The 25315-nt window shown below is 44.0% G+C and overlaps 1 protein-coding gene across 28 annotated transcripts in view; it reads left to right on the plus strand.

The window, feature by feature from the left end:
* Window positions 1–22535, plus strand: part of LOC146400448 (mast/stem cell growth factor receptor Kit-like) — a 91553-nt gene extending 69018 nt beyond the window's left edge. For 3 of the 28 annotated variants that reach the window (XR_014813742.1, XR_014813745.1, XR_014813741.1), the window contains 14 exons: window positions 3500–3614; window positions 6656–6849; window positions 8238–8344; window positions 8440–8566; window positions 9136–9240; window positions 9325–9435; window positions 10694–10844; window positions 12882–12973; window positions 13463–13590; window positions 14684–14877; window positions 17238–17349; window positions 17465–17564; window positions 18202–18307; window positions 20201–20741. Coding sequence is in view for 13 of the 28 variants with exons in the window: in XM_084973879.1 (XP_084830005.1) it covers window positions 3500–3614; window positions 6656–6849; window positions 8238–8344; window positions 8440–8566; window positions 9136–9240; window positions 9325–9435; window positions 10694–10844; window positions 12882–12973; window positions 13463–13590; window positions 14684–14830; window positions 17238–17349; window positions 17465–17564; window positions 18202–18307; window positions 20201–20329 (1724 nt within the window). In the remaining 15 variants the exon portion in view is untranslated. Of the gene's footprint in view, window positions 1–3499; window positions 3615–6655; window positions 6850–8237; window positions 8345–8439; window positions 8567–9135; window positions 9241–9324; window positions 9436–10693; window positions 10845–12881; window positions 12974–13462; window positions 13591–14683; window positions 14878–17237; window positions 17350–17464; window positions 17565–18201; window positions 18308–20200 lie in introns of all 28 variants that reach the window. The other 25 variants (XR_014813743.1, XR_014813744.1, XR_014813740.1 and 22 more) reach the window with 13 other exon arrangements.
* Window positions 22536–25315: the final 2780 nt, after the last annotated feature.

The following is a 25315-nucleotide window of genomic DNA, read 5'->3' on the forward strand; positions in this document are numbered from 1 at the left end:
AGCCCTCAAAAGATCAAAAAAAAAAAAATCTTCCTAATTAATCAGCACTCGGGAACAAGTAGGCCAGCCGGACCATACCCTTGCCAGCCCTGGCTGTAGTGTAACTGCTACCAGGTGTCACGCTGGAAGGCTTGGATCTAGGAGCACTGGTAACCAAGGCTGAATGTAATGGATTTTGTAATTTTCAGCTGTTCCAAATTTTTTTTTAATTAAAAATGGCTTATAGGTTTTTTTTGTTTTTTTGTTTTTTTTTTTTGTCTTTATAGGGCTGCACCCGGGGCATATGGAAGTTCCCCGGCTAGGGGTTGAATCAGAGCTGTAGCCACTGGTCTACACCACAGCCACAGCAATGTCAGATCTGAGCCACATCTGTGACCCTACACCACAGCTCACCATAGTGCCAGATCCTTAACCCACCAAGCGAGGCCAGGGATCAAACCTGTGTCCTCATGCATACTAGACACATTCATTTCTGCAGAGCCACGATGGGAATTGCGGTTTTTTTAATTCGTTCTGTATTCATTGTAAAGAACAATTAGAAAATAAATCCAAAGAATGAAATAGAAACTATCCATAACCCTACTCCCCAGAGGTAACCACCACGAACATCGTAAGACATCCTTTCAGGCCTTTTTTTTCCTTCTAACACTTAATTCCACTAAAAGTCCATCGCATAGCATTAGGAAGAATGTGTGACAACAGGAAGGTGGGTACGAGGAAATATGTCTTAGGAACCCGATTCCCATTTGAGTCTTTTCCACTTATCTTTGCTGCTCATGTGTAGACCTCCCCCTCATCATTAATCTCAGTATGGGGGAAAAACTCCCATGGCCAGGTACACACGTGGATGCCTTAGGTCATGACCCACCATTGCAAAACTAGTGTAAATCATGCCCCTGACACAGGAAAGCCACCATCAGGCTGTTCTTTGAGATCCCTTCTTGGGACTCTAATCCGGTTCCTTTGGAGTCTAAGGGACTTTTCCTTTGGGGGGACTTAATCATCCAACAGCTCTTCCTGCGTGTCTGCCATCGGTCAGATGGTCAGACGCACTTGGTGCCAAACGGACTTTCAGTAAGACGTGGTCCTTGACCTTGAGAACATACAGTCTGATGGAGGAGGCAGGCCGGGATATTGTATAAGCACACCAGGTGCTCTCAAGTGCTCCGGGAATAGGGAGGCGAGTCCAACCAACTTGGCTTTGGAGAGTTGAGGGTGGCTTGGAAAAGGAGATGACACTTGAATTGAGTCCAGAGGGACCTGCCGTATGGCGCCTGTAGTCTTCAGCAAATAGCATTCTCCCAAAGTTCCACTGTTTTTTGTGTTATGTCCTACTTTTTAGCCCGATCACACAGTCGCCCATGATAATTAAATGAAAGTTGCCAGATGGATGCTTTCGCAAGACGATGGCTTGTCTTCTTGCTCTATTTGTGAAAGCTGGCATTGGATCCAAACTCTCAAGGATGTCCCTACCTTGAGGTTGCTTTGGGAGAGTTGTTCTTTTGTGTGTTTTGGCCAAATGGCCTGCCCATCAGCAGGACCAGGTTGAATGACAGGTGGGTGTGCCACGCATGTGGACTCTGATCCCTGCCAAGTCATTTTGCCTGCAAGGAGGTGAGGTGCTGAGAGGTCATTCTATACAGAGATGTCATTTATCAGTGTTACCTTCCTTCGAGCCCATAAGCTTCTGATCTCTCAATCTTTCTTTCTGACCGCATGTATTTTCCCAGCAATTACATTGTAATCGATGTCACATTACCACTGTATCAGGTTAAGATGCATACACATTATGCCATCTTAAAGAAGCAACTTTTAGATCAATGAAGAGTATAGAATGGCAATTACAGTTAACGTAATTGGTGCTAGATTAATCAGGGCGGGAAGGTACTCTGAATAGAAAAGAATAAGCGAATATTAATAAATTTGTAACAAATAAATTGCTAATTTATTTATTGTTTCATTTCTGACTCAGTTCTTTGTGTGCTCCATGTCATTTAATTGTCACAACAATTAGAATAGATTAATTACCAATTTATTAGATTTTTCTATTGTTCACATGAGGAGACTTGGCGGAGGGCAGAGAACCGCTCCATGTCAGGTCTGTGTACCACACATGGCTGCTCACAGCTCTGTTCTCAGGCTTGGCGTTGGCATAGGTGATGCTGTGTGTATCAAGGATACAGGGCAAGCTCATCACCATCCCTGCCATCAGATGCTTCCTGTGTAGTTTATTCATTTTTCAAAGGGTTAGAATCCTTCAGATACATTGCCGGTAGAACAGCTGAACTAAGTTCGTCTTCCATTCATTTTAGAAATAATTTCAGGAATTTGCAGTGCTTTAGGGCACCTTTGATTGAATATCAGTTGATTATTGTAGTTACATAGAAATGTCAAATTAGAGCATTCCTGCTGATACAGTTTACTTTTTCAGTGATTGTACTTAGAGATATGTGTGACTAAAACTCTCAGGCTGGTTTCCTCTTAGAATTTTCTGTTCCTGTTTTGCATTTGAAATACAAGTTTGGAGTTAAAAGCCCATATTGTGTTTAACTCTTAGGCTTTGTCTTCTCTGTAAAAGGGTGATTCAGCTCTTTATCAGCACCACCACCCCTCCCGTACCCTCACCCTCCAAACAGGGAAATTTCCAAAGGCAGGGAGCTTAATCTTTTCCTGTAACTCCTCTTAATTTCACCTATTCCGGTTCCTGCTGGAACTTGAAATTCCTATGACAGTTTCAGTAATTTGAAATCCTGATGGCAGGAATCCTTTAAACTAGATTTCAGGGTTCGCTGATGGCCTAGTGGAGCTTGGGGTCAGTCCCTGGCACGGGAATTTCTACCTGCCATGGGCATGGCCAGAAAACAACAACAACAAAAACAAGGGAGGAAGAAAAAAAATACAACAGTTGAGAATCCTGGGGTCCTGATTAGAAGCTGTCTTTCAGATTCCCCCTCACTAGAAAGAGAAACCTTGCCAGGCAGTCCTGCCACCGTTGCCATCCCTGGGACAGGGACATCTTGGGGACCCCTGCATCCCTAGGATGTATAGTCTACCCAGGACAGGGAGATCTCTAGGACCCCCACATGTGCAGGATGGACAGTCCACCTGGGACAGAGGGATCTCAGGGACCCCCCCACCCGACACCTGCAGGATGGGCAGTTCACCTGAGACAGGGAGATCTTGGGGACCCCCTATGCCCGAAGGATGGGCAGTCCACCCGGGATGGGGAGTTCTCAGGAACCTCCACATCCCTAGGATGGATGGTCCACCCCGGGGGCTGGGCAGCTCTAGCAGGGAAAGCCTCTCTGGGTCAGAACCTCTCATCCACCTCCCCGTGCCTTCCACGCACTGGTCAACCTCCCCTTTGAACTACCTCCTCAGGGTCATCTTCAGCCTCAAGAAAGTTTTTAAGGATTGGCAGAGAATGAAGGGAGCCTCGGTTCCCTTCTGCTGAGGTTCCCCAGCAGTCTGACATATGGTCACTTCTCTCTTTCTGCAGCAAAACCAGAAATCCTGACTCATGACAGGCTCATGAACGGCATGCTCCAGTGTGTGGCGGCAGGCTTCCCAGAGCCCACCATCGATTGGTATTTCTGTCCAGGCACCGAGCAGAGGTGAGATGATTATTTTGGGTACCACTTAACATGCATGAGGTGAGGACCGCAATTCACTTGAATTTCAAATATGTTTTCAGATTTAAAAAAAAAAAAAAAACACAACTCGGTTTTGATTAATTTTTTTTCTCTCCATGTGGCTTTTTAGAGGGCATAATTGCTATATTTTTCTGGGTAGACATTAATTTTGTTTGCTGGAAAATGATTACTGAATGACTTCTCTATTTTGGTGGTTATCTTTTGGATTTATCATGCAATTTCCAGCCTGCAGGTAGATAAAGCAATTTTCCAGGACAGAGTAATTAGATTTCCAGTCTATACACAGGAGGTAACGTGTGTGGGGGAAATGTGGCTGTCGTTGTCATGAAAAAAATTACCTCGGGAGTTAATTGCCAAGTTACCAAAAAGTAATGATCGCACAATTAACCACGTGCATATGGCAATGGGAAGCAACGTGTTTTAGAAAGGTTTTCTAAAAAAAAAATAATAATAAAAAAAATTTTTTTAAATTAAAAAAAAAAAAGAAAGGTTTTCTCCTTGATTAGGTGCCCGGCCCCTGAGCAAAGCACGTCTGGCCTTGTGCTTCCTATCCTTTGCCGTCCATACGTGAGCCTTCAAATTGTCCTTTCACCTTACCTGAAGATGAAAAATGGAGTCAGCATTGCTGTTTTTAATCCATCGAATGCTATTTGACACTCGGGCTTTAAAGCCCAGTGTAACATCACAATTGAATAGTTATGGTGGTAATAACAGAAATTTCATTTTCCAGAGAATAGACCTCTTTAATCAACACCACGTTGGAAGAGGTTATTAGGATTATTGTTTTCAGCTGAGTTTTAAGGAGCGTTTTCTTTGGGGAGTAAAGCGGGGCGGGGGGTGGGGTGAGTCAGGATCCTTGGAACGTATATGCCCTCAGGGGAAGCCACCTCAGTAGTTTTGGACACAGGTTAAACTAACATTTATGGAGCACCAACTATATATAAGTCGGGCATAGGTCTAGTGAACAAAGCACACTCGAGTCCCATTTGTGAGTTTATATTCTAATGGCAGAGATGGGCGGCAGACGAAATAACTACCACGTGCCAGTGTTACACACTAAGGGAGAAAGTAAAATAAAGTAAGGGAATAGGAAATTGCTGGGCATATGGGGGGGAGTGCAATTTAAAATAGGGTCATCAGAGTTCCCTTTGTGGCTCAGTGGTTAATGAACCCGACTAGGATCCATGAGGATGTGGGTTCGATCCCTGGCCTCACTCAGTGGATTAAGGATCCAGCGTTGCCATGAGCTCTGGTGCAGGCCATAAACTCAGCTCCGCTCCCGCATTGCTGTGGCTATGGCATAGGTCAGCAGCTGCAGCTCTGATTCAACCCCTAGCCTGGGAACTTCCATATGCCAAGGGTGTGGCTCCAAAAAGAAAAAAAAAAAAAGAAGAAGAAGAAGAGAGACTCAAAGTTCTCATAGCCTTCTGCTGGGAACCTATCCAGTAAACTGAGTGGAGCCCCCAAATGATCACAATGGTACCCACACCCATTTGACTTTCTTCCCCAAAACTGTCCATCATCATGCAGTTTGACATATTAATGTACTTTAACATGCTGAGAAACCTCCCCAAGACCTCTTAACCTCATGAAATACCACCCAAATCCAAGAAAAATGTCAACAGAGATAGACTTATTTCTAAAGACTTGATAACAAGAAAAATAAAATAAAATAAAATAAAATAAAATAAAATAAAATAAAATAAAATGAAATAGGGTCATCAGAGCCCAGCTCCTGATGCAGTCTCCATCACCTGGGGCACCACTCCATCCATCTCCCTTCATAGAACCTGGAGCTGCAGGGTGCTCACTACCGGGGTTTGGGAGTTGCCCTGGCTTCATCCTTATAGACTTTACTGCTTTCCTCCTCCACACTCTTCCTTTTCAACCCTTCATACATCCTCTCCCAATTACTTCATCTGTAAAGTCTACTGGGTGTAGGATGTGAGCCCAGCCCTCTTCTTGAATTTATTTCTAATCCTTTCAATAACCCTCCGAAATAAGTATGAGCATCCCGGCTATACAGCTGGACGAACTGAGTCTTGGAGAGTTTTAAGTACCAGTCAGGAAGTCAGCGGAGTAGGTGTTTGAGCCAGGATTTCAAGCCCACGTCTCACTCCTCGCCCTCCTCTCTTTCTCCTCCCCCACATGCTTCTCTTGCTCCTGGTGCTGCAGAGGAGCTCATTCGTCATCACACTCTCAGCGGTAAAAGCGAATGTCTGATTATGAACCTCTGACTTAGTTTTAAAAGTATGCTGGGAGGAGTTCCTGCTGTGGCTCGGCAGTTAATGAACCCGATTAGTGTCCATGAGCTTGTGGGTTTGATCCCTGGCCTTGCTTAGTGGGTTAAGGATCTGGTGTTGCCATGAACTGTGATGTAGAGCTCAGATCCCGTGTTGCTGTGGCTCTGGTGTAAGCTAGTGGCTACAGCTCCGAATGGACCCCTAGCCTGGGAATCTCCATATGCCTCGGGTGTGGCCCTAAAAAACAAACAAAAAAACCAAAAACAGTATAAATAAATAAATGTAAGTACACTGGGAGTTCCCTTGTGGCTCAGCAGATTAAGGATCTGGCTGTCACTGCAGCAGCTCTGGTCACTGCTGTGGTGGGGGTTCGATCCCTGGCCTGGGAACTTCCGCATGCTGCAGACATGGCCCCCCAAAAAATAATAAATAAAAAAATATGCCAAGGGAGTTCCCATTGTGGCGCAGTGGAAACAAATCTGACTGGTATCCATGAGGACTCGGATTCGATCCCTGGCCTCACTCAGTTAGTTGAGGATCCAGCATTGCTGTGAGCTGTGGCGTAGGTCGCAGAGGCACCAGGGATCCTGCATCGTTGTAGTTGTGGTGTAGACCAGCAGCAGTGGCTCCAATTTGACCCCAAGCCTGCGAACTTGCATATGCTGCCGGTGCGGCCCTAAAAAAGAAGGCAAAAAAAAAAAAAAAAAAGGCAAATAATTTTTCTTCTAGTAAGCTTGAACTGCTGTGTTTTCCCCCTAGATGTTCCGTTCCCGTTGGGCCAGTGGACGTGCAGATCCAAAACTCATCTGTATCACCGTTTGGAAAACTAGTGATTCACAGCTCCATTGATTACAGTGCATTCAAACACAACGGCACAGTGGAGTGCAGGGCTTACAACGATGTGGGCAAGAGTTCTGCCTTTTTTAACTTTGCATTTAAAGGTAACAGCAAAGGTATATTTCTTTTTAATCCAATTTAAGGGGATGTTTAGGCTCTGCCTGCCATGTCAATCATGATTTTAAGTTCATTCCATCACTGGCCATGTCATTTCTGGTAATATCTACATTTCACATTTGATTGTCATCAATGTTTCATTCTGTATTAGTTTGTTAAAACCACGTGTGCACTAATTTTAACCATGTGCTGTATGTGTTTTATGCGTGTCTGCACGTATGTATGCCCGGATGTGTATATATGTATATATATATAATTAATCATGTGTTCCCAACTCTTTTTGTTAGAAAGGGGTAAAGAAAGAAAATAGGGGTGATAGACTTACATTACACCCAAACAGAAACAGAATTAGGGCCATCTAAATTTTAAAATTCAATTTAAAATGATTTAAATTATTACTTAAAATCAGGGTTTTAAAAAATTTTGGGGGGGGCTTTTTAGGGCGGCACCCTCGGCATATGGAAGTTCCCAGGCCAGGGATCTAATTGGAGCTGCAGCCACATCAGACCCGAGCCGTGTCTGCGACCTATGCTGGATCCTTAACCCGCTGAGTGAGGCCAGGGATTGAATCTGTGTCCTCATGGATGCTGGTCAGATTTGTTTCCTCTGAGCCACTACGGGAACTCCAAAACCAGTCATTTTAATAATACACTGCCAGACATCGTATCAGAAAGTTAGCACTACCTTTTATGAACTCATGTTAGTGAGCTATTTAACATCTTTGACATTTGATCAATGAGTGACTAGCTCTCCTAACATAAGTTAAATGATCCTTTTGGACAAATTGATGAATTGGTATGAAGTCAGAAGACAGAAGAACTGGGCACCTATATGCTTAGGGCTTGGTTTTTGTTTTTTTTGAGTTGGCAAAGAACGCGTGCCCAAAAGTGGTTTGTGTTCAGGTTTTGAGTAATGAGGGGAAGACTCTTACATTGTTCTGCATCATAGGCTTTTTTCCGACAGGGCAATGAAAAGAACACTTTAAAAATGTTTTTCTCGGTTGTGAAAGAAACTCGTCTCAATGCAGAAAATTTGGGGAAAACAGGAAAACATAAAAGAGAAACTATAAACTATCCCTAAAGGAAACATCTTAAAGTTCAAGGCAGGAATTTGAAGTCAAAGTTCACTCATTGCCAACATATTGTTATTCTTGTGCCATGGAAATCTCAGTTTCTTTTCCACAATCATCTGCTTTAATGCTGTTATTTTAAAAGATTCCTTTGCATAACAAGAATAAGATAATCAGGCAAGGAGCTCAGGTGCACCTCGCTTGACTCCTGCCATGATGGGCAGTAGGGCAGGGGGTGGGTGAGTTGAGGGGTAGGTGGTTGCAGGGAAGGTCGACGCTGCTAATAGCTTGTGACCCCACGTGCCTCTTTCATTTTAGAACAAATCCATGCCCACACCCTCTTCACGCCTTTGCTGATTGGTTTTGTGATCGCAGCGGGTATGATGTGTATCATCGTGATGATTCTCACCTATAAATATCTACAGGTACCCCATTTATTTGTTCTCCACCCTGAACGCTGTCATGGCTCAATCATTAACCATTTAAAGATAACTCCTCTTTCCCTTTCTCCCTCCGCCAGAAGCCCATGTATGAAGTACAGTGGAAGGTTGTCGAGGAGATAAATGGAAACAATTATGTCTACATAGACCCAACGCAACTTCCTTATGATCACAAATGGGAATTTCCCAGGAACAGGCTGAGTTTTGGTCAGTATGAAGCAGGGGCTGTCCACGTAACCTTTTTGTGTTCACATAACAGTGACTTTAGCAAACCCCGGTAGCTTCCTTTGTTCTAGTCCACCTAAAAATCATAAGGTTTTTTTGTGGTTTTTTTTTTTTTTTTTTTTGGTGAAATTTTATCACCTTTGATAGATTTGGAATCAAGCACTTTTTTTTTTGGCTTTTTGAGCTGCACCCTCGGCATATGGAAGTTCCCAGGCTAGGGGTCAAATTGGAGCTACAGCTGCCAGCCCACACCACAGCAGCCACAGCAACGCAGGATCCGAGCCACATTTGTAACCTACACCACAGCTCATGGCAGCGCCAGATCCTTAACCCATTGAGCAAGACCAGAGATCGAACCCACATCCTCATGGATCCTAGTCGGGTTTGTTAACCGCTGAGCCACGAAGGGAACTCCCAGTACCAAGCACTCTTGAGGGAAGTGTATTTAGACAAATTCGTCCCTGATTCCTTTATTGGTTTTGAAATGACACAAATGGCCCTTCAGTCCCGCCACACCTCTGACACTCATTTCCTTGTGTTCCCTGCTAAAGGCAAAACCTTGGGTGCTGGCGCCTTCGGGAAAGTCGTTGAGGCCACTGCATACGGCTTAATTAAGTCAGATGCGGCCATGACCGTTGCCGTGAAGATGCTCAAACGTAAGTTCTGCAGGCTGCTGTGCGTGCTGGACGTCGGTGTGGCCAGATTTGTTTTTTGCTAAACTAAGATGTTTCTGATTTTAGCAAGTGCCCATTTAACGGAACGAGAAGCCCTAATGTCTGAACTCAAAGTCTTAAGTTACCTCGGTAATCACATGAATATTGTGAATCTTCTCGGCGCCTGCACCATTGGAGGTAAGGCCATGGCCAATGTGTGTCTTGCTTTGGGTCCACTTATCAAAAGAGGGGAGATTCTGACATGATTTTGACCATCCTTGATGATAAGCACCTTGCAAGATTGTACCCAGGTGGTGAACTTCTTCCTGGCATTCTCCACTCCACACCCCCACACCCCCTCCCCGCCCCCAAAACTGTTGTTCTTAAGAGTGTATATTTTAGGTTTATCATCATGCGGCAGAAATAACCAGGACATAGCTTCATTGCTGTTGTGTTTGTCCCACCAACATTGACCTCTTGGATATCTTGAGGATGTCTTGTCTTTTGTCTTGCAAGCTTTTACTTTTTGCTGGATCACATTTAGCCACAAAAGGGTTAACACTCATTTGCATACCACAATTAAAAATAAGCCTCTAAAGCCTACCAGCTCTCAAAGACACACCAAATGAGCAAACACTTCGCTTCTATAAAAACTCAATTTCCAATTCTGAAGCATTCATTAGTCCTCCCATCCAGGCTTCCTCTGATGTTTCCAGAAAGCATTTGGGTCTAAAGGAACAAAAATGTGTAAAATGAGCCATTCCTCAAGATCTGGAGAGATCCACGGTCAAGTTGACAGCTTTCTCTAATTTCTTCGAACAGCCCCCATAAACGTTGCTTTGCCACATCATGAATTGTTCATGAGAGATTTCTGCCTGAGTTAATTAGTTGCCTGTTAACTTCAGAGCTGCAGTTTTTTAGGCATTCACAAAGCCAAAAAAAAAAAAAAAAAAAAAAAAAAAGAAGAAAGAAAGTTCGACTGATAGGGCCTCCGAAAGCAGGTGATGCATTTCAGGATTCCGCATACCTCCTGTCTCAGCTGGCGGTTCCGCTGGCTGGTTTTCCTATTAGGCTGCAGTTTGTGCCCGTGCTTGTCATCATTTCCATAATAACATTACCAAGTGGCATGAGGCCCCCACTGTAAATAGAAGTGAATCAAAGGATTCATGTAGGAAGCTTGATAACAGTGTAACATGAAAGCTGCAGCTCCTGTCTAAAATCAGGAGTCACGCCTGGCCCCTAACCACTGAGAAATTCAGGTAGAAAGGTTGTTTCTTTTTACTCCACAGAACGCTTTTTGCTAAGCAATGTTAATAGATAGGATTGTCCTGGTACTAAGTGGGCTTAGCATTGAACCTGCATGTGAATGGCCGTGATCACCCTTGGGTATTTTTATGGGGGTGCTGGCTGGGCAGTGTATCTTAGCTCTTTCTAACCTTTTCTTCAATGCGTGTAGGGCCCACCCTGGTCATTACAGAATATTGTTGCTATGGTGATCTCCTGAATTTTTTGAGACGGAAACGTGATTCGTTTATTTGCTCAAAGCAGGAAGATCACGCAGAAGCGGCGCTTTATAAGAACCTTCTGCATTCAAAGGAGTCTTCCTGGTAAGACTGATTTGCATAAATTGCTGTTGACAGGCAGTTCATGGGGTCAGAAGGGTTTGCAATCAAGGCTGATTCTTTAAAAAAGTGAACTGAGGTACTTTGAGGTACAAAATCAGAATTATTAAATCATTTAAATGTGATTAACGGCTGAGAGAGTTCACATAGTGTTTTTAAAGATTCAGATCGTGTTGGAAGTAAATTGTTGTGGATTCTTAAAAATGCATCTTTAGTGTTTTTCTAAGCTTAAGTTCTGTTCAGTTGAATGGATTTTCTACCTGCTTCGCTTACCAAGGTTCTGTTCTTGCGTGTCATTCCCTTTATACTGCTGAGCTGGGTACTATATGCATCTTTACAGTGAGACTGCTGTTTATAGGGAAAATGGGAAAGGCTGCCAAGTTGTCACAGTAAATTCCTTTACAACCTTTAACAGAATGGCAAGGAGCTCCAGACAGCTCTCTGCACATAGGTTTCTTGCCATCTACCTCGGAATTATTTCTGTATACCTTGCCTTTTTTTCCCTCCCTTAAACTCTTCATGCTATAAAAAGGCACAACCACTCTAGCACATTTTTGAAAATGCTGCACCTTGTTTTCGTCTCTTTCATCCCTGATACTGTCCTGCATGTGGCTGTGTCAAGGGCTTCAAGTTTCCTTGCAGAGAATTGGTGTCGTTTACAACCCGAATTGAAGTCTCTGCTCTTGTCTTGTCTTTTCTTTCCAAGTGTTGTTAAGAATCCACCACTGAGGATTTCCTAGATTTGGGAAGTTCTGTTGTGGCTCAGAAGTAATGAGCCCAACTAGTATCCATGTGGACACAGGTTCAGGGCCTGGCCCTGCTCAGTGGATTAAGGATCTGGCGTTGCCTTGAGCTGTGGCCTAGGTTGCAGATGTGGCCTTAAAAAAACAATTAAAAAGGGGTTTCCTAGATTCACCCAGCCCGATAGAAACCATACCCAGCATGTCTGCTCCTGTATATTTTCTATTTTTGACATTGGATAGGTTTCTCCCTTCCTTTTTGTTCACTACATCCCCTACATTTTGTGAAGGCAAGACTGTGTCTTCTGAGCTTAACTCTAGGCCCTGGAGAGGCTGCAATAAATATTAGTGATGGATGGTTATCTCTTAAAGTGCTTTTCTATACCTCTGGCTGGAGTTTTAAATCCCAGGTAAAGCTTTTTAATTTTTTTTTTAATCCTCTAAACGTTGAGTAGTGTCAAGTGGCAGTACCATACGGGTACAAACCACCTTTTGTTCGTTTCTCTGGTGTATATGCTCTTCATATGGATGAATGAGCCACGTTGCCTTATGTCTGAAACCTTGGCCCTGTATATTTTTTTTAGCCTTTCGGAAATAATGGCCTGAATTGTTCAGTCCTGCAGTGTTCTTTGTGCTTTGGGATCCCATATGGGATTGGAACCACCAGCACACTCCGAAGGAGATTGTTGTCATGGTGTTTCTATGCTAATCAGAAGCAGGAAGTACTAGAAATCTTGAAGACTCTCCAGCCAAATGTTGCAGATTCAAGAGGTCCAGATGGTTCAGAAAATCATCCAAATTATTGGTGTTTATCTGAACCAAACTTGGTTTTTTAAAACCTTCTTCCATCAGTCGCTATATGTTCACTGTCTCTGTCTTCTTCCCCTAAGAACACAACTCAGGAGCTCTGGTTCTTTGTCTCTCTTGAGGCTCATTTGGGGAGTTTGAAATTTACGTGTGATAATGCTTTTGGTTCTCTGTTGCCCGTTAAATCCCTGGTGTCAAGAGATGGGAAATGTCTAACCTGAGTCTCCTCTATGATTTGCATACACACACACACACAAAGGGCCAGCTGATTCTTGAGGATTGGACCCAATGTTGCGTATTAAAATGCCCATCTTACTGAGCGAGATTTTCTTTTATCCATACTTGGCAATGCTTTCTTCATACAAAGTCAGCCTCTTATGTGAAAATGGGAGTGGGAGTTAGAGCCTGCCTGGGTGTGCTCCCTTGTTTCCCATTTTATTTAATCATGGTTTGATGGCTGTTTCACCTCTCCCAGCAGTGACAGTACTAACGAGTACATGGACATGAAACCCGGAGTGTCTTATGTGGTACCAACCAAGGCAGACAAAAGGAGATCTGCGAGAATAGGTGGGTACCTATCAAGCAATCAGAACAACTTCATTGATGGAGGGTCTCTTTTACCACTGTGGAATCTAACACAATTCCTGGTAGTGACTGGTTCTCCTTTATAGTAGGATCCAGGGGCCTTGCCAGTGGTCCGTGGTTCAGTTAAGGGTTGCAAGTGGCTCTCTGGAGTACGAGCATGTGCTCTTGTGTCTGAGCATCTTACTATGTGGATGATAACATCTGCATATCACAATCTATCAAATAATATTTTGCAGGTAAAAAGTAGGAGACTTTTGTATCCATCCACCTTCCCCTTCCCTAAAGATTTTGTAACCCTGCCCAGTATTCACCTGATGCTTCAACACCTATGTGTCCTTAACTTTGGGGAGGGTTTCCCTGCCAGTTCCTATCAGTTCATTGCTGCTGCCGTGGTAGTGTTTGTTGTTGTTGGCTTTTCTGTCCTTGTCTTTAAGGTTTTAGTTGCTAAGAAAATCCTCCTTCTCCTAACAGGCTCATACATAGAACGAGATGTGACTCCTGCCATCATGGAAGATGATGAGTTGGCCCTAGACCTGGAGGACTTGCTCAGCTTTTCTTACCAAGTGGCAAAGGGCATGGCCTTCCTCGCCTCGAAGAATGTAAGTGGAGGTGATTCTCATGGAGGTGATTTTCGGAAGATTCCTCTCCCCACCCCCACCGCCCCCAAGGAGCATTTTAGAGCCGTAGTTAGAAAGCAGAGTGCCATTTGCAGTGTGGTAACCAAAAGCAGAGGAAATAGAGTTTCTTCATGTTCCAACTGCTGTCTCTTTGGAATTCTTGTTCTCATTTATAAGCCTTAAAGTGCACGCCTGTCTAAATGAGCTTTCTATGAATATATTTTTTTATATGCAATGAATTCATTTAAAACTTGGCTTTTAGGATATAGGAGCTGCTCTTAGACCATAGAGAGAGAATGATTTTAACAGCAAAAGGAGGGGGAACTTCGTGTAGTTGCAATACTCAGTGAAGCCTGTGCCTGGGTCTTTTTGAAGTTAGACCTCAAATATTGCATAGATGCTTTAGGAAGTGTGATCGGGGCAGGGAATCAAGAGAAAGTAATTAACAGTTGATAAGGAGATTGGGGATGGAAGAGAATGATGGAACCAAAACAAGGAGCCAGGGCTCTTAGAAGGGTAAGAGGAATTCATTAGAAAATGGGGCTCACAGAATAGAATGTGGTTACAGATCTTACCCTCTCGTGTCCTTGGTGACATTTCCAAACAATTGCCAAACTAAACGAGGTTTTAGGATAGCTGAAATCAAGAGCCTCTTCCCCATGTCCTTGAGAGGTGTCAAACTGAAGTTGCAAACATTTTAGAAACTCTTTAGAAAAAGACCTTCAAAGAGAAACATGCAAAATGAGTTTTCCATTTTAAAAAAATGATACGACTGTTTATCACGTATTTTCCTATGAATGAAAGCAGTCCTAAGAAGAAAAAAGCATTTATCTGAGTTGGTTTCGAAAGCGATTATAGCAATTAAAGTCCTCACGATGTGAAATACACATTTGAACATCATTCACAGCGCAATTTGGATGTTTATTTTTGGTGCACCGAATAGTTTAAGTGTAAAGCAAAAATATTGGCACCATATAACATAGGCAGCATTCTAGCATTAAACATAGCTTTCCCTCTTGAAAAGTTTAAAATAAATTTCAGTGGTTTTCTTTTGTCCCCCCGACTCTCCTAACAGTGTATTCACAGAGACTTGGCGGCCAGAAATATCCTCCTTACTCATGGTCGAATCACAAAGATTTGTGATTTTGGTCTAGCCAGAGACATCAAGAATGATTCTAATTACGTGGTCAAAGGAAACATGAGTACCCACGCTCTCCTGACAGTCCCGTGAAGGATTTTCCTTGCAGGTTTTCTTAAGTATTGTTTTTTGTGAGTTTCATAATGCACACCCTACCTTTGCCATACCATGCATTTTAGCCGTCAGATGAAGTGTACTTTTGCAAAATTCCGATAATAGAATTCCTAGTTCTAATTGTGTAATTAGAGGGCATGCAAAGGAAACAGAAATAGCCTTCATTTTCTTTATAGCCTGAGAACAGCAATGAACTCAATTTCGTTCAAGTGAAACAAATGTGGACCTGAAGGTCACAGCAGGGGAATTTTATTTTGAGATTGACGTGCTAGGTGAGAAAGATTAAAATCGAAGATAATGCTCAGAATTAGGCGTCTAGAATGTTGGCGCTTAGAATCAAAGAGAGCTTATTAAAGATGTTCGTAAGTAATAATTGGCTTATGGAGCAGAGCGATTTTACTTCAAAGTGCTTTTATTTCATTGCCACTTTTCATTGTCTCATCAGAATAACCCCTTGGCATTGGAATGCAATGTCTTCACAGTTTAAGAGTTGGAGAAACTAAAAGCCCAGTGTCTTTTAGTGATGGCTGTCTGAGATGACATAGGTCGGTAGAGGCTGAAACCAGAGCCTATGACTTTTCAGAGCCATATCCCATGAGTATGGGAAGCTGATGGGCCCGAACACCCTCTGCATCTGTTTTCCCAGCCCCATAGCTCCAGTCCAGAGGTCTTCCTGGAGGTGGCTATTTGCGTGCCTTACCATGATGTCCCATTTCCTTCTCCATCACTATGGCATCTCTGTGGCTGAGCTGTACAAGACTTGGTTTTGTAGAAATGTGGCTGGGTTTACTTCCTGATGGCAGCATGCATGTGTAATAACTCTGAGGCTGGGAGTGTTAATAACGCCAAATCCTCTCCTTCCCGGTGCACTCTTGGGAGGAAGAATGAGTATTGGAAGGAAGCATGGATGAATGATGGGTACTTCCCCGTCCAGGCCTTTGAACATCCACAAAGGGGTAATGGGTTCTGGACCCAGTCTTGCTGAGATCAAATCTGGTTCTGTCATTCAGTGCTCTGATGTTTGGCAAGGATTTCCCCAATACCTCTGAACCTTAGTTTTTTCCTCCATTTGGTAATAATACGGTCACCTGCCTCCTGAAGTTGTAGTGATGATTAACACAATATAGATAAAATGCTGGGAGCAGCGTCAGGTACCTTGTGGCTAATACTCCAGTGGCACTTACTACTCTAGCTATTCTTTTTTTGCTGCACCTGTGGCAGGTGGAATTTCCCAGGCCAGGGATGGAACCTGGGCCACAGGAGTGTAGCGACTCAAGCTGCTGCTGTGACAGTGTCGGATCCTTAACCCTCTGCACCACAAGCAAACTCCTGAGATCTCTGTTTTAAATGCATCAAATAAAATACACAGAAGTACCAAGAAAAGCTGTCAAATTGAAATGCAGTTATTAAAATATAGAAAGTACCTCTGTGATACTCATTTCATGTGCTTCTTTGTTGCAAAGAATAACAAGTTCCAGTGGTGGGTCTAACAGCTGCTATCAAAGTAATGAATATAAAAATAGAGTTCCCTCGTGGCCTAACAGTTAGGGTTTGTGCATTGTCACTGCTGTGGCTCAGGTTCATCCCTTGGCCCTGCTGGAACTTCTGCTTGCTGCGGGCACAGCCAGTGGTGGAGTCTGGGTCAGAACCCCCATGTCTGTCTCTGACATCTGTGCTCCAAACGACTACGCTGTAGAGCCTCAATGTCTCCATCTTTTTTGTTTGTTTGTTTGTTTTGGCTTTTTGCCATTTCTTGGGCCACCCCTGTGGCATATGGATATTCCCAGGCTAGGGGTCTAATTGGAGCTGTAGCCACCGGCCTATGCCACAGCCATAGCCATGCAGGATCTGAGCCGCGTCTGCAACCTACACCACAGCTCACGGCAACGCCAGATCCTTAAGCCACTGAGCAAGGCCAGGGATTGAACCCACAACCTCATGGTTCCTAGTCGGATTCGTTAACCACTGCGCCACAACAGGAACTCCAATGTCTCCATCTTGAAAATGGGGACAGTTCACCATTGACCACTGACCCACACAGGGGTGAATCTCCATATAACTTAGAGCCAGCCCTCCATACGTGAGGCTCCTCCACATCCTTGGATCCAACCAACCACAGACAGTGTGGCATTTATCATTGAAAAATATTCACATGTAAGTGGACTCATGCAGCTTAAACCCTGGTTGTTCAAGAGTCAACTATACTTGTGACCCACGTATTTCAGAAGCAGTCAGGGTCATCCAAGGTCATGGCTCAAAGGACTTTGTGAGATGCCCGTCAAGTTCTCACCCCCACCTCGCAGCAGGAGCAGTATCTACAGGAATATTTTGGAGCTTCATAATGAACATTGCTGACTCCCCTGTGCTTCCACTGCAGGCTCGGCTACCCGTGAAGTGGATGGCACCCGAGAGCATTTTCAACTGTGTCTACACATTTGAAAGCGATGTCTGGTCCTATGGGATTTTTCTGTGGGAGCTCTTCTCTTTAGGTAAAATGCACCTTGCCAAAGGCACCTCAGTTAGACTCTGGGCATCTTCTTTAAGATGTTCCCATTGTCCTGCTGGCTGCCTGTGACACTGATTTGCAAACCCTTTGTGCCTCAGGGAGCAGCCCCTACCCCGGAATGCCAGTTGATTCTAAATTCTACAAGATGATCAAGGAGGGTTTCCGAATGCTCAGCCCTGAGCATGCACCTGTGGAAATGTAAGGCCCAGATGTTCTTCCTTCGCATGATGTTTCCCCTTTTATGTTCTGTTTTAAAGACGAACCCAGATGTTGAAGGTTTTTACTAGCACAGTTGGAAAATGTCACTTGGTTCCTTCTTAGGACATCCTGGTCAGATGTCCTTTTCTTTTTTTTTTTTTTTTTCTTTGTTGTTGTTGCTATTTCTTGGGCCGCTCCCGCGGCATATGGAGGTTCCCAGGCTAGGGGTCGAATCGGAGCTGTAGCCGCTGGCCCACGCCAGAGCCACAGCAACGCAGGATCCGAGCCGCGTCTGCAACCTACACCACAGCTCACGGCAACGCCGGTTCGTTAACCCACTGAGCAAGGGCAGGGACCGAACCCTCAACCTCATGGTTCCTAGTCGGATTCGTTAACCACTGCGCCACAACAGGAACTCCCAGATGTCCTTTTCTGTAGCTGATTTTCATGATTCTTGGCTCCAAGGATAGAGAAAGTTTTGACAGCCTCTCATAAAGAGTTGTTAGTGTATGCCCATGTCATTTCAGTAGGTCCGGTTGCATGGCTGGCCTGGGATTATTGTGGAAAGTTTTGGGTGGTGTACACCCAAAGACAGGTGACAGGCATTGAAGAGTGATAAATGGCCCTCGTTTTGCAGGTATGACATCATGAAGACTTGCTGGGATGCGGATCCCCTCAAAAGACCAACGTTTAAGCAGATCGTGCAGCTGATTGAGAAGCAGATTTCGGAGAGCACCAATCACGTGAGTACACGCTAGCCTGGCACAGGACCTCTGTTCAAGGCGTTCCAAGCGGGTCCTCCTTGTCGGGTTCTGGAAACGAGGGCTAAGCTACCCACTCCTTCTCTCCTTGGCTTAGACTGTAAATTGGGCTTTGGGTGGGAAAGGAAAGCAATGGAAACAAGTTCTTTTCGACCCTCTCCCTCCCCTATCCTGGGCTGGAAGATGCGAGATGAGGGGAACAAGCCCAGGGCTTCATGCTCAGAAGCATGGAGGTTGATGTTTGCACGAGGGTTTGCCGAATTTCCTCCTCCACCCCATGGGCTGGTCATGGGCCAGCAGGATCTCTCTCTACCGTGTCAGGCTATTCAGCCTTTGGGGGATTGGGGTGACGGGCACTAGGGTAAAAGCAGAGAGAAGACAGACAGCTTGTTACTGCAGTAAGTAAACCTCCCGTTAAAGAAGCGTAACCAGGGAGTTGCTGTCATGGCTCAGCCGTAAGGAACCTGACTAGTATCCATGAGGATGCGGATTCGATCCCTGGCCTCACTTAAGGAGTGGGGATTCAGTGTTGCCATGAGCTGCAGTGTAGGCTGGCAACTACCACTCTGATCAACTCCTAGCCTGGCAACTTCCACATGCCGCAGGTGCAGCCCTTAAATGCAAAAAAAAAAAAAGAGGCATAACCAGAACACAGCCAATAGCTGTCTTGCCCACCAGCCATAGAGGATGAAGAGTTGTCTGAAGTTGGGGGATCACTCCCAGTGATTTGGGGAGGGTGGAATTCAGGACCAAAATCCATTATTTCTTCACCTGCTTTTAAGGAAGAATGAGTGATCCTGATTTTGACTCAGATTCCTTTTTTTTTTTTTTTTTTTTTTTTTGGTCTTTTTGCCTTTTCTAGGGCCACTCCCACGGCATATGGAGATTCCCATGCCAGGGGTCAAATCGGAGCTGTAGCTGCCAGCCTATACCACAGCCACAGCAACAAGGGATCCAAGCCACGTCTGCAACCTATAGCACAGCTCACGGCAACACCAGATCCTTAACCCACTGAGAAAGGCCAGTAACCCGCAACCTCATGGTTAGTAGTCGGATTTGTTAACCACTGAGCCACGACGGGAACGCCTCAGATTCCTTTTTTTAAGCTACCTTATTTTCTGGATTGTGTGCTTGGAGCTATTAGCATACCACTGATGCTTTGGGGTTGAAGCTTGCTCTTCTGGGTATCAAACCATGTTTCAAATTAAGCAGCATTTCCCATCCAAGCGCCTGGTTCTCAGTGGAAGACCCCTGGAAGGACCATTGATTTCTTGGTGGGTGACATCAGCCATGGGATTGGAGTTGGCTGTAGAGATTTATACACCTTATTGAAACATTAGGAAGTTCTCATTCCTAGATGTGGCCCAGCAGAAAAGCCCATCTTGGACCATCACTTTTTTTTTTTTTTTCTTAAAGGGGCCGCTCCTCCAGCACGTGCAAGTTCCCAGGCCTCGGAGTCGAATCAGAGCTGCAGCTGCCAGCCTACACCACAGCCACAGCAACGCGAGATCTCAGTCGCATCTGTGACCTATGCCACAGCTTGCGGCAACACCAGATCCTCAACCCACTGAGTGAGGTCAGGGATTGAACCCACATCCTTATGGACACTATGTTGGGTGTTTAACCTCCTGAGCCACAGCGGGAACTCCTAGAGCATCACTTCTTAAGTAATCAGACCTTGAGGGAAACGAGGGATAAAACACATCTTGTTTTGTCTTTGGTCAGTGTGATTTGGTTCTTGGTGGTAAGGGCTTGTAAACCTCCTGGCTCTTAGTGTCTTTGTAAGTTACTTGCGATTCTGGACCTGCAGCTGTGCCCCTTCTGCTGCTGCACTTGTTGTGGGAACTGTATTAACTATGGACTTGTTCTCTTCAGATTTATTCCAACTTAGCGAACTGCAGCCCCCACCGGGAGAACCCCGCGGTGGATCATTCTGTGCGGATCAACTCCGTGGGCAGCAGTGCCTCCTCCACGCAGCCGCTGCTTGTCCACGAAGACGTCTGAAGCAGAATGGGTGTCCGGGGTGGGGGGTGGGGGGGCTCCCCCACAGCACCGACCGACTGCCATTCTTTTTGGTTTTCATAATGGTTATTTTGTTTCCCTTCAACTTGCATCCTACTCCAGGGTAGTGGATGCTCCGCTGTAATCCTCTTTACGAGCACACTTTAGTGGCCAATGATTTCTGTCATCAGCTGCCATTGAGCTGTATATGTTCCCAATAGCACGCTAGCCCCCATTAACGGAGAGCATTCAGACTTAGGGAAGAGGAGGGTAGGACGGGCTGGACACCCCAGGTCCTTGACAAGTCTTCTCCAGTTTCTGTCCAATAAGTGTTGTAATGGTTTATTTGAGCACCTGGCTGTCGTCACCTCCGGTCCTTGTCATCATCTGTAACAATATGATGATGATGATGATGCCAGAACCTAATCCCTTGATGTGGAAAATAGGATGTTAATCAAACAAAGGGCAGAAAGAAGCCTGTGACTATCTGGGCTCGAGAAGTCAAGTATTTCATGCTGGGAGTAAGACGTAAGCCATGGAAAAATGCTCTCCGGGCATGAATAAGGCTGCTGGCCATGAGCCTTTTTACTCCTGACCTGGTTTCTAAGTAGTTTGTTATTAGGGAGCTGGATCGGAGGGAAGGCTTCTGCCTGCATTTTGTATATACTCATCTATAAATTGTTCATGTTCACATATTTGAGGGGGGAAAACCCGCAAGGTGTAGTTTCTGGATACAATCCTGGCTCGAGTCTGCTGCGTGTAGAAATAGCTGAAGAGCCAGACACGTTTGAAGGAAACAGTGCTTTTTTTAAAAAAAAAAAAAAAAAAAGAAAGAAAAAGAAAAAAACGTAATTGCCAAGCACAATCTTAACAAAAAAAAAAAAAATCTCCTTTTGTAGCCAATGAACTTGGCTCTAGATTGTCCAGAACAAGCCGACTAGCCTCAGAATGGCATTATGTTCAATGGATTGGATGCCGTTTGAAAAACGTGACTGATTTATTACTGCATGGCTCCGGCAGGAATGACAAAGCAGTGCTGTTTTAGTTTGGATTCTTCTGTAGCAGGAAATACCATTTAGAGTCAGCCTCCCTTGCAGGCATGCCCTGGACGCTGGGCCAGTATCTATATATGTGTGTTTGTGTGTGCGCGCGCACGCGTGCGCGCTTGTGTATGCTTGTAGCAAATATTTGGGAAGTATTCTTGCCTTGAGCCCAAGAGGGTCCTTCAGTACTCAAGAAGCAGCCTGGCTTTCAGCAGCAGCACAGCTCTTATTTCCCTTCACCTAGCTGTCTAGAGAAGCTCACCAAAAGCTTGCATAGAGACATATAGGAAGTGGCGTGCTTAAGTTCGTATTTATTTGCAATCCACCTGCACTGAAGGCAGTCAGTTATTTATACTCAACATACTGTACCTGTTCTTTACATGTGCTTAATGCTACCCTCCCTCTGAAACATATTTAAATTGTACTCTTAAGGCTTTCGCCTGGATTCTTAGAGTTGTCTTTTTTTTTTTTTTTTTCCTCCCCCCTGCCCAATTGTAAGAGGTCATGGGTACATGGCAAGGTTTGTGTGTTGTCCCTAGCTAGAGTCAGGTGTACTGTCCTCACGGTTTTCCCCCTCCTCGGCCCCTTAGCCTACATTTTGAGAACCGTGGCCATTTATCTGGAAGTAACCATTTGCACTGGAGTTCTATGCTCTCACACCTTTCCAAAGGTAACCGGTTCGGGGTTTTGTTTTCACATAAGAGATTGTCGCTGTTTGCCATACGTTGAAAATGACCTTTATGTTTCTCTTGACTTTCGGTTATAGTAAGAAAAGTGGTTGATAATTATAGATGTCTAGGTACTTCAAGGGCACTTCAACTGAGAGTTTTGTCTTGGATATTCTTGAAAGTTTATATTTTTATAATTTTTTTTTTTTTTTTTTTTTACATCAGAGGTTTCTTTGCAGTGGCTTAATGTTTGAAATTATTTTGTGGCTTTTTTTTTTTTTGTAAATATTGAAATGTAGCAATAATGTCTTTTGAATATTCCCAAGCCCATGAGTCCTTGAAAATATTTTTTATATATACAATAACTTTATGTGTAAATATGTAAGCGGTGCCAGTTTAAAGAATGTTGATGTTCCATGTGTTTTTTTTCCCCTGATATATTGTCCAGTTGTTGACAGTTCTGAAGAATTCTAATAAAAGTGTAAATATATAAATCAAGTGGGATTTTTTTGGATTATTTCAAGCTTAGTAAATTAAATTTTTTTTTTCTTTTTTTGTCTTTTTAAGGCCACAGCTGCAGCACATGGAAGTTCCCAGGCTAGGGGTCGAGTTGGAGCTGTAGCTGTCAGCCTACACCACAGCCACAGCGACCTAAACTGCAGCTCATGGCAACACCACCAGATCCTTAACCCGCTGAGGGAGGCCAGGGATCAAACCTTTGTCCTTGTGGATACTAGTCGGGTTCATTACCACTAAGCCACTATGGGAACTCCAGATTTTAAATAGTTAAAGTACATTCATTCTGGCGTGAGAATGGTTTGTTCTCAGTATGCATAAGATAACATGCAAGGCTATCAGATCTCTAGGATTTATATACTTGAGGCTCCAGCAGACATTTATTAAGAATTTGTATGTGCCGTATTTTCTCATTTTATTTTTACAACCCAAGGTCTCCATTGAAATTGAAGAATAAATACAGAAAACATTTTGAGAATATCGCACATTGCTATGATGCTTATTAGGTTGTTTCACGCATTGACCATTCTGGTGGGCAAAATGATGGTCAAACAGCAGCGGTCTCATGTGGTTCAATCATATAACTGGCATGTATCCTCCTAAAAGAGACTATTTAAAAATTAACATGAATAGGAAAAGTAATTCATAAGGTTGACATGAGGAATCCCAACGAAGTCGTTTGTGTTCTTGTTGGCTTAGGTTCTGAAGATCAGTTATTCTCTTCTGAGATGTTCCTGCTCCACCTTTCAATCTTTTTTTTTTTTTTTTTGGCTTTTGTCTTTTCAGGACTGCACCTGTGGCATATGGAGGTTCCCAGGCTAGGGGTCGAATTGGAGCTGTAGCTGCCAGCCTGCAGCAGAGCCACAGCAACACCAGATCCGAGACACATCTGTGACCTACACCACAGCTCACAGCAACCCCGGATCCTTAACCCACTGAGTGAGGTCAGGGATCAAACCTGTGTCCTCATGGATGCTAGTCGGTGTCATTTCCACTGAGCCACAATAGGAACTCCCACCCTTCAATCTTTATTCTCACTTGCTTCTGGAGAAAATGAAGTTCTATTACTTGCTTGGAGGGAGGTGACTGGTGGCTTTTTTTAAATGGCCACACCTGCAGTATGTGGCAGTCCCTAGGCGTCAAATCTGAGCTGCAGCTATGACCTATGCCATATCTAACCCTCCGTGCTGGGCTGGGGATAGAACCTGCACCTTTCAGTGACCTGAGCCGCTGCATTTGGGTTCTTAATCCACTGTGCCACAGTGGGAACTCTTTTACCTTTTAATTTGGTACTGTCTGGTGGCTGGAGCATCCTTTGTGATAGGAGGAACTTTTCAGACCAGTGGGACCTGCATAGAGCCTGAGAGTTATCCCAGCTTAAAACAAAGAATCACACCCCGAACTACAAAATCCTATTAAACATGAGTTCAGCACACAAGACACCAGTTTTTATTTTCTTTATTGACATGGCATTGATGCCTGCAGAATTAACCCCAAAAAAGGGAGGGAAGAGGGGTAAAAAGTAACTTGTAATGAGGAGGAATCCTTTTACAATCAGGAAGGAATGGTGTGGCCAGAAACACATCAATAATCAATGAAAAACAGATCCACACTCCAGTCAAGTGTTTTCCATTATTTTATTACAAATGGGAATGAATGCTAATTGGCCACAAGACAAAGGCATCCTCTCTTTATGTATGTTTTCAGTGTCATTTAGACTTTTTCATGGGTGCAAAACCTTAAGTTAGAAGCAGTCTGTGGCCCCCGCATTATTAGTCTAGCTATTTCCGTCACTGGCTCAGTTTTTAATCACAAAAGAGGGGCTCGGAGTCCAGGCTCCAACCAGGTTCTAAGGTACCAAACTTGACTCCACTGACCCCTTGCTGCTCTGTGACATTGGGCAGATGAGCTCTTGAAATCTCATTTTCCATAATGGTAGAAACTGCCTCAGTGTACTAAAATGAACCCGTTGTGGCTCAGTGGTTAACAAATCCAACAAGGAACCATGAGGGTGCGGGTTCAATCCCTGGCCTCGATCAGTGGGTTAGGGATCCGACCTTGCTGTGAGCTGTGGTGTAGGTCACAGACGCGGCTCGGATCCCGTGTTGCTGTGTCTCTGGCGTAGGCCAGTGGCTATAGCTCTGATTGTACCCCCAGCCTGGGAACCTCCATGTGCCACAGGTGTGGCCCTAGAAAAAGGCAAAAAAAAAAAAAAAAAAAAAAAGGACAAAATAAAAAATTTCTAAATAAAATTTATTATGAATATATTAAATATACATAAAATGTATTTAAATATTTATAATAAATATAAATAAAAAATTTAAAAATAAAACACACCTTGTTTATATGACTATTACATAAATACTGCTCAAAAAAGGCAACTTTGTCAAGGCTACTTAGGGTCATTACGAAGGAAGATGCTCCTGTACTAACAACCGAGTGGCTACTGGCATAAAACTATAGTAAAAGGTGTGTTTCTAGCTGTCTTTTTCTTACATGAAAATAGTGTTGTACTAGTTTGCTGTAAAACTTGACTTTGCTATAGAGATTTGTCTGGTTTGTTAAAATCACAACTTTTTCTCCAGAAATTCATGTCCCAGCCTTCCTTCTGTGCTTCTCATATTACCCGCAGACTCATAAATACACCTCACTCTCCACTTCCATCCATTCTGACCTCATAGTGTCTCTTATCTCCCCAAAAGTCCCCATCTTTCAAGACAGGGAAATAATCTCAATTGGAAGTTGCCTCCAAGTTCCTGGGA

The sequence above is a fragment of the Sus scrofa genome, chromosome 8 (genome assembly GCF_054392235.1).
Source record: "Sus scrofa isolate SSC_HxYL_T2T_F1_AM1 chromosome 8, Sscrofa_HxYL_maternal_Yorkshire_Landrace_v2.0, whole genome shotgun sequence".
Lineage (NCBI taxonomy): Eukaryota > Metazoa > Chordata > Mammalia > Artiodactyla > Suidae > Sus > Sus scrofa.